Below are 15,216 nucleotides of genomic sequence, written 5' to 3'. Positions count from 1 at the left end.
GTGAGCACCATCACAGCATTTACAAGCCTCATCAGGAATACACATGTAGTCTACCTGGTACACAGTGTTATGTACATGTACTGGTAGATATATAAATAAATTTATAGTCTGACACACAAAAATAAGCCATCAAGCTTGATGATCAGAATCAAACACTGAAGAGCAGCTACTGATCCAATTGTTCTTCAGAAGTCAAAGTTGCTGGTGGGTGGGTCCGTATACTTGACTCCTGGTAGGACACAGAGCATCTCAAAGAGGAGATTGGCAGCCATGTTGGCAGTGACTCCACTAGGGTCGTACAGAGGGTTCACCTGGAAGTGGATGAACGGTGTTAACGATTGTAAAGACATTTAATTAAGTAGAAGAATAAATACCTCAACAACATCGGCACCAATCAGATTTAGTCCTCTGCAGCCCCTCACTATCTCCATGCCCTGAATAGGAGTGAGACCAGCCACCTCTGGAGTACCTGCATGAGAGAAAGAAGCCATTACTATTATTTACCAAATACACTGCTGTATAAAGTAGCAACAAGAGTTCTCTATCAGTGATTGATATTTACAAAATGTTCGCTTGTAGAAGTAATTCTAGTATGGCGTTTCTGGAACTTACACTCTCACCTGTGCCAGGACAGCAAGAAGCGTCAATACCATCGATGTCAAAGCTGAGATAGACGGGAGTGTCTCCCAGTTCTTGTCGTATCTTGATCATGAGGGGTTCAAGTGACCTGTGCCAGCAGTCCTCTGCCAGAACCATACGAATGCCCTGGGAACGGACGCTCAATTTGTGCAGAATCCTGTAGAATAACTCACCATACTTTGTGGCCCGGTGTAGCTATCACTGATCTCTTCAAAGCTGCTAATGTTCCCCCTGAGGCCAATCTGGAACATCTTAGTGGGGTCAATTAATTCCTCGTCCAAAGCTCTTTTAAATGGAGTTCCGTGTGCAATAGGCTCTCCCATCATGTCGTCTTGAAGGTCATGATGAGCATCGACTTGGATCAAACCCACTGCTCCGTACTTCTCTTTGATTGCTCTCAATATGGGGTAAGTGAGTGTGTGATCCCCGCCCATAGTTAGTGGAGTGCAGTTAGCCTTTAATATGTTGTTGTAGTAGTCGGTGATGATGTCACATGACCTCTGGATGTTGTAGGGGACTATTGGGACGTCTCCAATATCAGCCACTTGCAGTGAATCAAATGGCATCGCTCCAGACATGCTCAGGGCTCGAATTAGAACAGACTCATATCGAATATGTCGTGGACCTGTAAGAAAAAATGACCTGTACACGTACACTGCACTGTCATAAAAACAATCTACCATCACGCCCCTCCCATATGACACCCTTTTTTCGTATCATTCGGCTCACCAAGTCTTGTACCGGATCTGTTGGAGGCTCCAGTATCCATGGGTATCCCCACAAAGCATGCATCCAGTCCTTGAGGAGAGTTCTCTTGCAGTGGCAGTCTGAAGGTCGTGGCGATACCACCAGAGCGAGGCATGACATAGCCACTCACAGGCTTGTTGAACTGACACACACCAGTAGAACTGTGCAACAACCTTCTGTTCTGCCTACACACCAGCCCCAGGGAGGCTCTCAGTGAGCTCAACATCATCCTCTTGATCTTCTGCACAATTAGTTGGGCGTGGCCCGACCTTCTGTACCGTAAAGAAAGGGTGATAATAATTATGATTGCGAGTGTTCATTTTAACAGCACACATTGCGATCATATGACGCTTGAGGAGTGACCTCTAGTCTTCTCGTTCTCTTGAGCTCACTGTGTCAGCTATGTTCTCCTACAGCATCTTACTGATTGCAGCTCTCTGTGGAGCAGCAACCAGTGACCCCAGCACTAGCACAGACCTCCTATGGCCCCTGCCCAATGGCAACACTGTGGGTTCTGACATGTACAGCTTGGACAGCAAGACCTTCATGTTTGTACCTGCTGGAAAGGGAGGGAGCAGTGACGTACTGAAGGAGGCATTGGAGCGATACATGAAGCTCATATTTCTGCCATCACCTGTGCCGGCTTTGGCCTCATCGATAACTGCACCTATGGACAAACTGACAGTCACTGTTGACAGCAGTGACGAGACTTTGGCACTGAACACGGACAATAGCTGTACGTTTAATTAAATACGAAAGAAAATGACTGCATTTTTGCAATTCACATTGCAGATATGCTGGACACTTCTATGAGTATGCTTAGTGCCAAAACAGTGTATGGAGCATTAAAAGGTGAGAATATAATTATCTTAATAATCATTACAAACCAATTATTTTCCTGTAACATTTTTCTGTAACATGTACTAATTAAATGTTCCTTCAGGTCTTGAGACTTTCTCTCAGTTGGTGAGCACAAACAGCATGGGTCAGTTTCAGGTCCCCTCGTTCAAGGCCAATGACGTTCCAAGCTTCCTCTATCGTGGGTTTATGATTGATACCTCTCGCCACTTTCTGGAAATGAAGACCATCATGGATCACCTTGTGAGTAGACATTCTGCACTGAAAACTACTACTATAATTATACAACTGTACTATGATACTACAGGATGCAATGGCTTACAGCAAGTTCAACGTACTTCATTGGCACATAGTGGATGACCAGTCCTTCCCCTACACCAGCATTGCCTTCCCCGCCATGAGTGTTAAGGTGAGTTGATTACTTCAAAACTGTTTTAATTAGTAATGTCACTCTTTTTTTCGTACAAGGGTGCCTATGACCAGAACCATATTTACAGTCAGGACGACATTGCTCAGGTGATCAAATACGCCAAGTATCGAGGAATTAGAGTTGTGGTTGAATTTGACACACCGGTAAGTTTCATGCTTAAAAAACTTCTCCATACGTATAATTATAATACACCGTAATTAATTGCAGGGACATACCCAATCCTGGGGTAAGGGTATACCTAATCTCCTGACTCCGTGCTATGCCAATGACAAACCCACTGGGTAAGTCTTAAAATGCCCCTATAATCAAATCAATTTCCGATATTTCTTCTGTCAGTACCTATGGACCCATCAACCCGACTCTAGACAGTACATGGACTTTCCTGCATACATTCTTCACTGAGATCGCTCGTGTATTCCCTGATTCGTACATCCACTTGGGAGGAGATGAAGTTAGCTTTCTTTGCTGGTGAGTTTGTCTATTAGAGAATCGCTTGTTTTCAAAAACATAATTGTATTGAACAAACGAACTTTCACCTTTGTAGGGAGAGCAACCCTGATATCCAGAAGTGGATGAAAATGATGAATTACACCAACTATGCCCAACTGGAGCAGTACTATGAAACTAAGTCAGTTAATTACACGTATTATGTGTATAATATTATTTAAGTAATTAACATGTGTTATACATAATTATTATGTACATCAGTGCATGCACATCATTCTACACCAATTGCAATTTCATTTTATCCCTCCATAGGCTGCTAGAGTTGGTCAAGACCATAGGGAAGCAGTACGTGGTGTGGCAGGAGATATTTGACAATAAGCTGGAGGTCCTACCAGATACAGTGATCCACGTATGGAAAGGTGGGGACAATTGGCCGAAGGAAGTGTACAACATCACCAAAGCTGGCCTCAAGACCCTCCTCTCCTCCTGCTGGTACCTCAACTACATCAGCTATGGTGAAGACTGGCCCAAAGTAAGCACACAACCAAAACACAGCCTTATTTTTTTAAGTTACTTAGTTGGTCTAGACTGTCAGTTCAACCCTCAGCATGTATCTGTCACACTATATATAATTATGACACTCAGTAATTATGACACTCAGCTGTTGCAAAGTTCATGTGCATGACTGGTGCTATTTGGTAGGTATTCAGAATGGTGATTATGCCATGATTTGTAATTTCTAGCTCGTTTATTTATCTACAACACTGTTCCTCCTCTGCAGTACTACCAGTGTGACCCTCTGGCGTTTAATGGTACGGCCGAGCAGCAAGCCCTAGTGGTGGGAGGGGAGGCGTGCATTTGGGCGGAGTATGTGGACTCTACCAACTTCCTCCCTCGTACCTGGCCCCGAGCTGGAGCCATTGCCGAGCGACTCTGGAGCAAGACGGACTTTAGCGATCTTCATTCAGCAACCACTAGACTCCACAACCATCGCTGTAGACTTATTGTGTAAGTGCCGGCATAATGATGTATGGCAGGCAGGGTGTAGTTAGAATAATTTATATGAGTGTGAATCTTTATGTATTATGTAATGGGCCTATTTCTACTGCCCAACTTTATGTGCACTTGTGCTGATGTTTTAAAACTGTGCTCTTTTCCCGTGCAGCCGTGGTATTCCTGCCCAGCCCCCCAGTGGCCCCAGTTTCTGCCCCCATGAGTGGGAGGAGTAACGCTGACTATAAACACTTAATAACTAGCTGTATAAGTACTAGTACTGCTAGAGGACCATATATACATGTAGCAGCTCTCTACACCAATATATACTTTTGTAGTATATATGTGTTAATTTTAAAACCTGCTGATACATGATTACCTATAATACATTTGGGTGAAAAAATGTACTATTGTCAAGATTTTATACTCATTTGCAATTGTTTATAGTACACTTCATTATCTGCGTATATGATATTGATGACTCATGTAATTGATATAATTATTATTATGTACGTATATACATTAACTTGTAATCTCTACGTACATGCATTATGGATGTACGTGCAAAAGAAGATTGATCAAATCATTATCTCAAAGAAGTGCAAAATTAAATTATAATCTGTAATAATTGGTGATGTATATACAGTTATAAAAAACGAGTTGAGCTGGTGTCATACATGAGTTAGCCTGACAATTATGCATGTGTGAGGTGGAGTGAGGTGAGTGCACACAACCAGTACAAAAAGTAGAGCAGCAACAAACATAATTAATTTAAGACACAAATTAATTAGTAACCCTGTGGTTTGACTCAGGACCTGTACACACACAGGAGGGCCATTGGCAATAAAAACGTACATAAATGTTCAACACAACAAGTTTCATGGATTGAGACTTAGGACCTGTATACACACAGGAGGGCTGCTAGAATGAGCAGGAGTGGTAGGTAGTGGGTGGGGCCAATGTGAGCTGCACCGTTGCCCTGGGTAGTGCTGGGGCCTGAGGTGACACCTGGTGGAAGGGATGGTGATGCTGGTGCTGGTAATGGGGCACTGTCACCAGGACTAGATGTGGGGCGGATCATTGGGGTACCTGAATATAGAAGAGAGACAACAGATAAAGGAGTGAATGTACACATGCAAATTTGCTGTTAGTACCTGCACTATGTAATTATTGAAATGTAAGATCTGTCACAGTAGTACTGCCCATTACCCAGTACTCAATAGGCTACAAAATGGCTCACAGAATAGGCGTGTTATAAATTGCTGAAGGAGATGATGTCTCAAGGAAACAACTTTCTTATTTCGAGAGTTACCCAAGCAAAAAATAGGTGAAAAGCGGATAGTTTTTTAGGCCTCTGTGTAAAACTAATTTTAGATGGTCACGTGCACCACTTCCGTTTTCAATCCCTCATCTATGATGTCACCAATGTTGTCATAAGTGGCCACGAGGTATTGTGGTGTACTACAGGTGTTGTAGTACTGTCCATTACCCGATCTTTTCTATTAATAGTCTATAATATTATACAAAATTGCTAAGAAAAGCTACATAAACTCCGCCTTAACAATTAACCACTAATTATAATGTGTACTAAAGAATTCACCTGTAATATTAAAGGACTGAAGGACCAGGTAGCTGGGTGTGTCTGTGATCACTCTGCACGTGTACATCCCGGCACTCTCCATACTCAGAAGTAAGTTCATTGTATACACCTGCTCATCAGTGCTGCTAGGCATACCCGTGGCAACAATCGTGTCGTTAAATAAGAACTGCACAGTGATCCCCGAGGCACAGGTCTGCACTGGACAACCAACCAGGAGAGTGTCTCCAACATAGTAAGAGCTGATGATTTTATCGTCAATGGCTGGCTCTATGACAACCGGTTCTGTGGAGACGAAAATATGGCATCAATCATCACAATTAAGAAAAGCTACACGGTAGACCTCAGTTAGGGCATACAAGAGGACAATTAAAGCAGACAAAATCAGCTACAAGAGGTTGGACATTTTTGATTGTATCATTCATGAATCAAGCAATTTATACGCAGCCAAAATAATTAATACGACCGAGAAATTCATATGACAGGGCACTTGGCAGACTAGCTAATGACCAGCCTATTCACACCCCAAGTATCACACGCACACACACACACACACGCACACTCGCACGCACGCACACACACACACACACACACACACACACACACACACACACACACACACACGCACGCACGCACGCACGCACGCACGCACGCACGCACGCACGCACGCACACACACACACACACACGTACCTCGGTTCACGTCCAGCTGCACAGAGACAAGTTGAGGAACAGAGTCTATCGTATCATCAAACACATTGCATGTGTAGAGGTTGCTGCTGTCTGGGTCCAAGTCGGGAAACACCAGATTGCTTTGCCATTGGAACAGTCGACCTGTGGTGTCACCTTCAACTGGTACACTTTCCAACTGTACATGAGGTATAAGAGGAGAGGTCAGGGTGCATATAGGTATAAGAGGAGAGGTCAGGGTGCATATAGGTACTAAAAGGCTATACGTATACACACTAGGCTAAATAAATCTCGGTACACTTATATTATATGTCAGTAATTAATTTCCATGCATACATACCACAATGTAGTATTCGGTATTGTTGACTAGATCCTGTCTGATTCGGAATCGTCGCCAGCTCATTCTTGTGCCTATTCCAGTGCACTGAAGTGTCTCAGAACACCCTCTGCGAGAGGTGATGGTCCCCCCACTGCTCTCAAGCATGATGGTACCTGAGTTAGTACCTGAAGGTGTGTACATGTGTTGTGCATGGGAGAGGTAATAAACTTGCACGAGTCTTTTGTACACATTAAAGAGCTATAAATTAATGGCATACGTATGACATACGTATACAAAGAGTGCCAAGTTTTAGTTAGCCTCGGTGAGTATGCATGTAACCTAGGTACACTCCCGCACAGCCAGCTGCTATATACACCAATGGCACAATGAAATGCACAATAGACAATAAAGGATGTACATGTAATTATGGTGTGACAAATCAATGGCAAACCAATTAACATGTGGCCCTCATGTGGGAAACCTATCAATGGTTGTGGACACTAAGTGAGTACCAACAGACTTATTAATTATACATCAGAGGTGGGGAAATATGCACTCCTGGTTAAATGAATAGAGAGTACTTCAACTCTGAATGTGGGAACAGTACAGTAGCTAGAGCAATGAATGAATATGCATAGGTAGCTAAGGGGGAGTACACAGTACCAGGTGTATGAACTCCTGATAGTATACATAAATACACACGTTCTACATGTACCATGAAGGTACGCACATTCTTAGCAGTAACACTGCTTTACCAATGGTACACACACTACCAGTAGCATGCAGGTAGCTATGTATGTACATGTATCATCAAGACAGGTGCTGCCTAATGGAGTTATAACTCCCACACACGACCCCAGGCCAGCTGACTGCCACACAGCTGATGGATCATGTTACTGTATTATAGAGACCTGTTGACAGGGAATAAAGGACACAACAACTTGTGCTAATGGAGACACTGCCTTGCTATGCCAACTCAGATAATGCAATCATCAGCGAGCTTAGTGCCGACACCTTTAACAGCTGGTAATTTGAGTCAATTATCGTGTACATAATAATGCTTAGTCATGTTGTAAACAGACTCTGATTATTAAGATAAAAGTTAAAGCAGAAATCTACACACAAAAGACAATGTCCACAAACACACAAAAGACAGTGTCCACAGACAACTTGAAACAAGCCTCTCTCTATAGGCTAACAGTATTAGCTCTCCACATAAACCTTGTTGGACAGGTGTCACTAACCTCTAGCACATAGCCCGTGGCAACCGACACTTTTGCGGCTTGTACATTCACACCCACTAAATATGTGTTGAATTATAAGGTCACCTGAGATTAGTGTGAACAACAAGAGGGCAGTAAAGAAGGAATTGAGGTTTAAAGGATAGAGGTAAACTAGTAAGAGAAAGGCTAAGACAAGCCGTATGTCTACTTAGATACAGTTATTAGGGGTAATTAACTCTCTGTGAAAACACATGCACCTTTTGATGAGATTGCAATTTTTGTCAACTAACTGATAACAAGTGTTGCAACAAGGACTAGGGTGTGATGTCAGCACTATAGAATGAATCCAGGTGGTCAAGACAACAAAGCAAAGCTGACGAGGCTAACCACAACACAGGTTAACATCACACACCCTTCCCGAGTGGGCACTCCAATGATGTTATTGAGTGCATAGAACCCTTCTAGTCATACAGAGAAACTACGAGGTCTTGCCAAATGCAACATGTTGAATATACTAATTAGCCAGCTGAAAGCACTTGGGTTACACACAAAACACGTATAATAATAACATAAAGGCCACCTTTGAAGATGCTTTAATACACAAATCATAGCCATGGAACAACAACACATTGATATCGCTTATCGGATAGATGTTATGACTTATACAGAGCTGTACGATAAACAAGTTCCTAGCAACAAGTACATGTACATGTACAATTATGTATGTATCAGCTGGGAATGGATAAATGGTTGACTCGTACTCACCTTGTTGGGCATGAGCCTTTAGTACACACAGTGCTAGTCCAACTAGCAACAGCCAGAGTAGGTTCTTCATAGAGGTCTTCATAATAAATTATACTGAACTGCGTGGAAAGTAGATAGCTGCTGAGTTTTATAGCATTCACTTTTATAGCACAATCTCTCCAAGAGTTAAGTGATACGTAGGTACACTAGAGGTGTCTGCGTCTTACCTGTAAGCTCAGAAGCTGTAAAATTGTTTTCTTTTGGAGTAAAAATCTTGTCACTGCAGTCACGTCAGTGAAGCCTCGACCATATCATAGATAGTAGAGGAAGGGGATTGTGAACGAGATCACGTGAACTCAATTTCATGGACTGTCCGTGTTAGACGGAAGCATTAGCAGAATGGCCGGAAGTAGACAGGAAGTATATAGATCTGTGTTGCTGGGTATGGTTGCAGCCTCCTCTGTGGGCCCTTCTGCTAGTGAAGACATATCAAGGAAGTAGGACTCTGAGCTATGTGTGTATGCAAGCTTTTAGTTTTGAAATTCTTTTTTTTGTAGGTTCTTTCTACTCTGGAAATGTGTCCATGCTACAATTATACAATATATAATATCCATGACAACTCATCATCTATATAACATTATTATGAACTGCAGACAAGCGCAAGCTATGACATTGTAAAGATACACGTACATTATGAATGATATGAGTCAGAATGTGTTGTCAGAGTCCGGTCTTCTGCGTTTGGGTAACGGTTCGTGAACAATTTTTTGACAGAACTTACCTGATCAACTATAATAAGTGTAGAAGAGTGATGCTTTCACAAATCTAATTAAACATTTAAGGCCAGGATTTTCATCACAAAAGTTCAGGGAATCGATGTATCTCAATCAAAATAGCACAGCACGCTGGTAAAGAACTGGAGTGATGAGTTGAGAGAGGGGGTATAAGGGTGTATTCAGAACGTACTGACAAATTCCAAATGAGCTGGCACTGAACACACGAGGTGACGATGACATCAACTCTTGGTAGCTTGACAATGGTGAGCACGTTCTTGACGGCAATTAGTTCAACACTGACTTGGCAACCAAGAAGTGGAGAGATTCAAGAGTTGCTGGTCGACTCAGGTAAAGGCTGATGAGAGCAGACGGGGGATGTCTGCTGCTTCTTGCTTTTCTATCGCTGAAAAAACGCAATTTCTGACTTCCCATGCCCATTGTTTACAATCACACCTGTGTGGGAAAAGAGCAACATGACATTTTCACACTTTTTCATTGAGGCAAAATTATTCTTTCGAGTTAGTACAGCTACTATGTAATAGCTATTCTCATAGAGTAAAGCTAAAAGAATCAGAAAATGCACACTAAAACTTTCAATTGTGAACGGTCAGATCAGGACACCCCACACAAAGAAGGCACCCCATTCGACTTATTTCACAACACTGGAGAACAACAAAAAGCTTATATATCAAAAAAAGGGGCTATCCTGTTAAAGCTCAAGTCAAGGAAACAGCCAATATGCTTACTAGCTTCTAAAAGTGTATCAGAAACTAGATTCTCCCCAAACAGTGCTAAAAACAGGTAAATGGTGAGTCATAGCTAACTTGTAGCTCAACAGGTATATCTTATTACTTAAAACGCTCAAAATATTGTTAGTATAGATTACTACTGACATTAAGGCTCTTAGATAGTCGTTTCTTACCTTTAGAACCGAGTAAAACTCTGAAAAGTCTTTAGCCCGCTCAAAATTAGTCAATTCGCGGTCTAACGCGGATAGACCTCAGCTCTCATGTATGATCTATAGCGCACGTGATCTCGTTCACAATCCCCTTCCTCTACTATCTATGACCATATGCTGCGCTTTACTATAGGTACTTACAGTAAACGGAACTATACGGAAAATAGAGATGAATGACGTAATCATAAGAGCCAATATTTATTAATTGACCTTTGCAACTGATCACGACCAGACTAAACTCAAGAAGAGCTCCTTCATTCAAGCTCTTCTGTTCTGTCATAAGCGCTTAGGACAACACCTCTCCTCTTTTCATTGTATTCTCAAGGAGCAAGGTATCACTATGATGTACATGTTATGAATGATACTTGGTTAAATACAATCGATCAGCACACACACACACACGTACACATACATGTACATATGGCTCCATGAAGTATGTGTGTTTTGCATGCTATGAATGAGCTACTTACAAGCCTTACATACGATATTATGAGCAAGAGAAGCAAATGTGGGGGAGGGGCTTGATTATAACACAAACTGACATGTTTATTCTGGTCAGGCAACCTAGCCAGCTAGCTAGTGCATGCGTGATTAGGACTTTGGCCGAGCCCCATAGTGTGTGTGAGTACCTGCCTGATTGTGTATAGGCTGCTTCCGTAGTGCACCAATTTTCTGAATAATTATCGGGTTCTATGTAATTGGTTAAGTTGAGTACGTACTGCAAGACTATCGAGAATGAATACACCCACTCACTGTTCTTAGCGTGTAATGGTCTTCCTTGTGTAGAGTCAATTGCCTGGTATATAGTGTATTGATAAGTGCCTACATGTGACAGGAAATGTGATTGTGATTATAGTTGTCAATTTCCTCTCTTTTGTTTGTGTGCAGATGCTCACATCTCAAGCTGTCTACCTGACCCTTCTCCTCTGTGGATGTGCACTGGTCCAGTCAACTACCATAAGTGGTAAGCAAAGTGTCAGGTATCATCTTAGAATAATTACAGTGCTGTACATGCAATGAAACCCTTTAATATTGACTCCCTCAAGTATAATACCACCACCTTAATATTTTAAAACTGCTTTTTTATAAAGACTCACTCGCTTATTACCCACACATACACACACGTCACCCCCCCCACATACACACACGTCACGTCACCCCCCCACATACACACACGTCACCCCCCCCACATACACACACGTCACCCCCCCCACATACACACACACACGTCACCCCCCCACATACACACACGTCACGTCACCCCCCCCACATACACACACGTCACACCCCCCCACATACACACACGTCACCCCCCCACATACACACACGTCACGTCACCCTCCCCACATACCCACACGTCACGTCACCCCCCCCACATACACACACGTCACGTCACCCCCCCCACATACCCACACGTCACGTCACCCCCCTCCACATACACACACGTCACCCCCCCCACATACACACACACAAACACACAGTCGATTTGGACACTGCCCCATGCGAGAACAATAACGTGATCCTCACTGTTCCTCCAGTCGCACGCCTTGCTTTCAACTCAAACTCAAATAGAAGTATAAAGTTCAATTCGGGCGGAAACGCCAGTGTAAGTTTTTTTAGATTGATGTGTGTAGGTCCTGTTGATGTTGTCATTCTCTTATAGTGTGATGAGGACCGAGACACGGTTTCAATATGTACATTGTCTCTGAATAAGCCTTTTTCTTTGTATACTCTCAACTTGGACATCTCTGAAACGCTACCGAACAACACAGTAGTAACACAGAACCTCAATCTCATGATTACTGTCAATCATGTTTGTAAGTCATTAGCTTATGTTTTTGATGTTGTATAGTGTCAATAATTATATACAATACCAGGAAATACTGGTGGTGTTATGCTAACTTAGCTGTTCCTGTTTATACAGTGTGTGTGTATTTTCCTCTTGTAGATGCGTTTGGTTGTTCCAAGTATGTGTTTCCAGTTCGCCTCAATGTCACGGAAATGACAGGAGCATTAACCTGCGCCCCTGTGTTTGTGAATTCCTCTATAAACACCAACTCTGTGGAGTGGTTCAGATCTCTCACGCCTGATGGTTTCAACTTGACTAAAATCGATGACAATCGTGTCAACCAAGCCAGCAGTGGTGGGGTAATGAATGCTTCACTGGTATTCCATAGTGCGGGTGTGGAGGATGCCGGCTACTACTTCCCAATGGTTGGTGGAGTGGGACTCAATGAGACACCTCCAATCTTGGTCACATGTGAGTGTCTGTACTGTGTGCATTAAGTCCGTACGACATAATTATAGGACCGGTTATAAGCAATTACCTATTACATAACAATCACGTGCTGCGATTATTGTTGAGTCAGCAAATAATTATGTGTATAGCTACATACGTACGTAATGCTCAATGCTAGCCTCCTTCACCGGCCTTCATAGAAAAGAAGGCCTGCTATCGACTGCTTGCGCATGCGCACAATTATTGGATATTTTTCCCGTAAAATTTCCTATAATACAGAATTCATCAGAGAACATAATTATCCTAAAAGTGATACACAGAGCTATATAGCTAGCTAGCTAGCTAGAGACAGAGCTGTGTAGGTTTGTTGTACAGCTATTTTCTTCTGCAATAGCAGTAGTATAGTAGACTTTCACCAAAGTTAATGGCGTGGCCTGTCCATATAGGCTCTTGTCAGCTTTCACTCCGTTCAGACAATTGTCATCCACACTGTTGCAGGCTGTGAGTCTTTTGTTAACATAGCAGGCTAAGGGTAGCTATCAGAGAATGCTATCCGATGGGCTAGAAACCTCCAATCGAACTTTCTATCTACTTCCTTCAATCCACTTCCGTTCGTTGTGATGTCATAGTTTTACTGAGCATATACGATGTTATCCAAAGCCCCCAGATACCGGGGGGATATTAGCGCATGCGCAAGCAGTCGATACCAAGCCCACTTCCCTAAGTGAAGTGGAAAGTGCGGCCTGGTATCGAGGCTAGCTCAATGCATGCAGTGACCCTGAGAATTAAAGGCTAGCTACACACTTCTAAGTGATCTTGCAATTGCTGCCTGCTGTTTTATTATAACATAGGATTCTAAAAACGCTGAGTTTTCTGCGTGAGTATCTGAACTTATTTGCCGACTCAGTAAAAAAAACCAATTACATCTCTACATGTTGCACCTCCTCTTTGTCTGGCGCTTGATATGCTACATGTAGTTAGGAAAAGGTTCTTTAACAACCTCATTATTACCCACCACAGATCAACCCGAAATCATGAGTGATGTTGCTGAGTTCTCTCGTATTTTATACGTCGACCCAAACTTTCCTCAAAGCACGCTTTTCTCATGCACTGTGAGATCCTTCCCACAAGCTTCCGTCGTCTGGCGATACTCCGTGAGCGATGGTATGAAAGTAAACCGCTCTCTAACTTGCTCCCAGGACTCAGAATGTTTTTTCAATGTTTCATCAGCTAACGTGCCTAATACATACCTCTACAATATCACTATTGTGAACCTGAATATTGCTGACTCTGGCATCTACTCTTGTTTCGCTGAAAATGAAGCCATTAGGTTCGATATGGGGAAATCCATCAATGCTCACAGCTACCATCTCAGAGTAAAAGGTGAGGGCAGCATTTAGAGTCCATTGTGAATTTAGGTACAGGACCTGCACAAGTGAACTGGTTTATTTTGTGTGTGTGTTGTGGTAGTTTCATGGAATTTGTGCATTTTGTACAGATCACTTGCTACCTTTGTGGCCTGCCATTGGCACCCTTGCTGTGCCTATAGTGCTGGTCCTACTCATGCTAGTGGGGGCATTGTGGGACAAAATGATTGCAGTGTACTGTTTCAATGAGGACAGCCCAAGTCCCGGGGAAAGAAGGAGAAACATTTCGTGAGAGAATTAAATTAATTGCTACTTTATTGTCCTTGTATCCCTGCGGATCCAGGAATTTTGAAAGGAGGGTCTAAATCTAAATGTCACCAGAAAAAAAAGTCAACTGTGTTTTAATATCTTGTTAGCATGTAACATTGTGATTGCGCAAGAACAGCTATAGAATAAGCTTACCCAGCCTCCCTATGATACCCGCATGTAAAGCTATACATGCAAGCACTGTTTGGCATTCAAGCACTTGTACAGCTATATTAAGTACCTGTACTACAGCTACAGATCCAATACAGAAATTCCCCTGCGCGTGCCTTTATTTCCCCTCTCTGCTTCAACTGTAGTACCCTGACATGTATAGCCTTTTTTATACATGTACATAAATTATAATATGTAGCTCCATTATGGCTTTTTTTGGCTAGTATTAATTATTACATGTATATCCCGTCTCTCGCACACACACTCTCAGTGGCTCCAGTTCATCTGCTGGCTCCCCTGTTCAATTGACTGACAACCATGCTGCTCTCAGGAGACTCTCCTCGGCCAATGTCCAACTGTTAGAAGAGCCAGGAAACATCTAACAACTTTAGGCATTATCGTATTTTAGACTCCTGTTGTAGCCTCATTACTCGTGTGTGTATGTATGTGCTTATCTAATGTAAGTGTGTTTAGGGTTTTTATGTGTTCCCTCTATACTGTTGTGCACAATATTTCTATGTCAATTGATATAATTATTTGACAATTAGTTATTAATGGTGTACCAGGGTGGTAGATAGAAGATCTCTCTAGATCTGTCATGACGACTTTGATTTGTTGCTCACACCTATAATGATAGTAGTGCATGTTGGAGACTTGCGTATAGCATAATTTATAATAATGAACCGAAAGCAAACCAAAGAATGGGATGAAAT

General features: G+C 42.5%; 4 protein-coding genes and 1 long non-coding RNA gene across 6 annotated transcripts; 2 read left to right on the top strand and 3 right to left on the bottom strand.

Annotated features, from left to right (window-relative positions):
• Window positions 1-40: 40 nt before the first annotated feature.
• On the bottom strand, window positions 41-1,672 carry LOC135339041 (guanidinobutyrase-like). 2 transcript variants are annotated; one of them, XM_064535150.1, is made up of 5 exons: window positions 1,369-1,671; window positions 813-1,264; window positions 621-765; window positions 375-469; window positions 41-311 (listed from the first exon to the last, which is right to left on the bottom strand). In XM_064535150.1, exons 1-5 carry the CDS (start codon window positions 1,613-1,615, stop codon window positions 186-188), a joined length of 1,065 nt encoding a protein of 354 aa, XP_064391220.1. In that variant the 5' UTR covers window positions 1,616-1,671; the 3' UTR covers window positions 41-185. The 2 variants fall into 2 exon arrangements, with proteins under 2 accessions (XP_064391220.1, XP_064391221.1); XM_064535151.1 differs by having other exon boundaries at window positions 79-311; window positions 613-765; window positions 1,369-1,672.
• A 29-nt stretch (window positions 1,673-1,701) lies between these two features.
• Window positions 1,702-4,535, top strand: LOC135339028 (beta-hexosaminidase subunit alpha-like). The gene is made up of 11 exons (XM_064535137.1): window positions 1,702-2,122; window positions 2,179-2,238; window positions 2,330-2,487; window positions 2,552-2,653; window positions 2,713-2,817; window positions 2,882-2,955; window positions 3,011-3,142; window positions 3,219-3,302; window positions 3,434-3,653; window positions 3,903-4,129; window positions 4,287-4,535. Exons 1-11 carry the CDS (start codon window positions 1,789-1,791, stop codon window positions 4,348-4,350), a joined length of 1,560 nt encoding a protein of 519 aa, XP_064391207.1. The 5' UTR covers window positions 1,702-1,788; the 3' UTR covers window positions 4,351-4,535.
• Window positions 4,536-4,683: 148 nt separating this feature from the next.
• On the bottom strand, window positions 4,684-9,003 carry LOC135339049 (uncharacterized). Its single transcript, XM_064535159.1, has 6 exons — window positions 8,914-9,003; window positions 8,708-8,805; window positions 6,741-6,904; window positions 6,404-6,578; window positions 5,715-5,996; window positions 4,684-5,203 (listed from the first exon to the last, which is right to left on the bottom strand). Exons 2-6 carry the CDS (start codon window positions 8,787-8,789, stop codon window positions 5,007-5,009), a joined length of 900 nt encoding a protein of 299 aa, XP_064391229.1. The 5' UTR covers window positions 8,790-8,805; window positions 8,914-9,003; the 3' UTR covers window positions 4,684-5,006.
• A 270-nt stretch (window positions 9,004-9,273) lies between these two features.
• LOC135339071 (uncharacterized) lies at window positions 9,274-10,526 on the bottom strand. The gene is made up of 2 exons (XR_010395823.1): window positions 10,385-10,526; window positions 9,274-9,915 (listed from the first exon to the last, which is right to left on the bottom strand). It is a non-coding gene; the product is annotated as an uncharacterized LOC135339071 (long non-coding RNA).
• Window positions 10,527-10,591: 65 nt separating this feature from the next.
• On the top strand, window positions 10,592-15,050 carry LOC135339031 (uncharacterized). Its single transcript, XM_064535140.1, has 8 exons — window positions 10,592-10,752; window positions 11,309-11,384; window positions 11,902-12,026; window positions 12,084-12,237; window positions 12,369-12,680; window positions 13,680-14,042; window positions 14,158-14,314; window positions 14,775-15,050. The coding sequence occupies exons 2-8, from the start codon at window positions 11,309-11,311 to the stop codon at window positions 14,884-14,886; spliced, it is 1,299 nt and encodes a 432-aa protein (XP_064391210.1). The 5' UTR covers window positions 10,592-10,752; the 3' UTR covers window positions 14,887-15,050.
• The last annotated feature ends 166 nt before the right edge of the window (window positions 15,051-15,216 follow it).

This window comes from Halichondria panicea, chromosome 7, assembly GCF_963675165.1.
Source record: "Halichondria panicea chromosome 7, odHalPani1.1, whole genome shotgun sequence".
NCBI classification, from domain to species: Eukaryota; Metazoa; Porifera; class Demospongiae; order Suberitida; family Halichondriidae; genus Halichondria; species Halichondria panicea.
The sequence above is the reverse complement of the archived record's forward strand: the minus strand, read 5'-3'. Positions and strand labels throughout refer to the sequence as shown.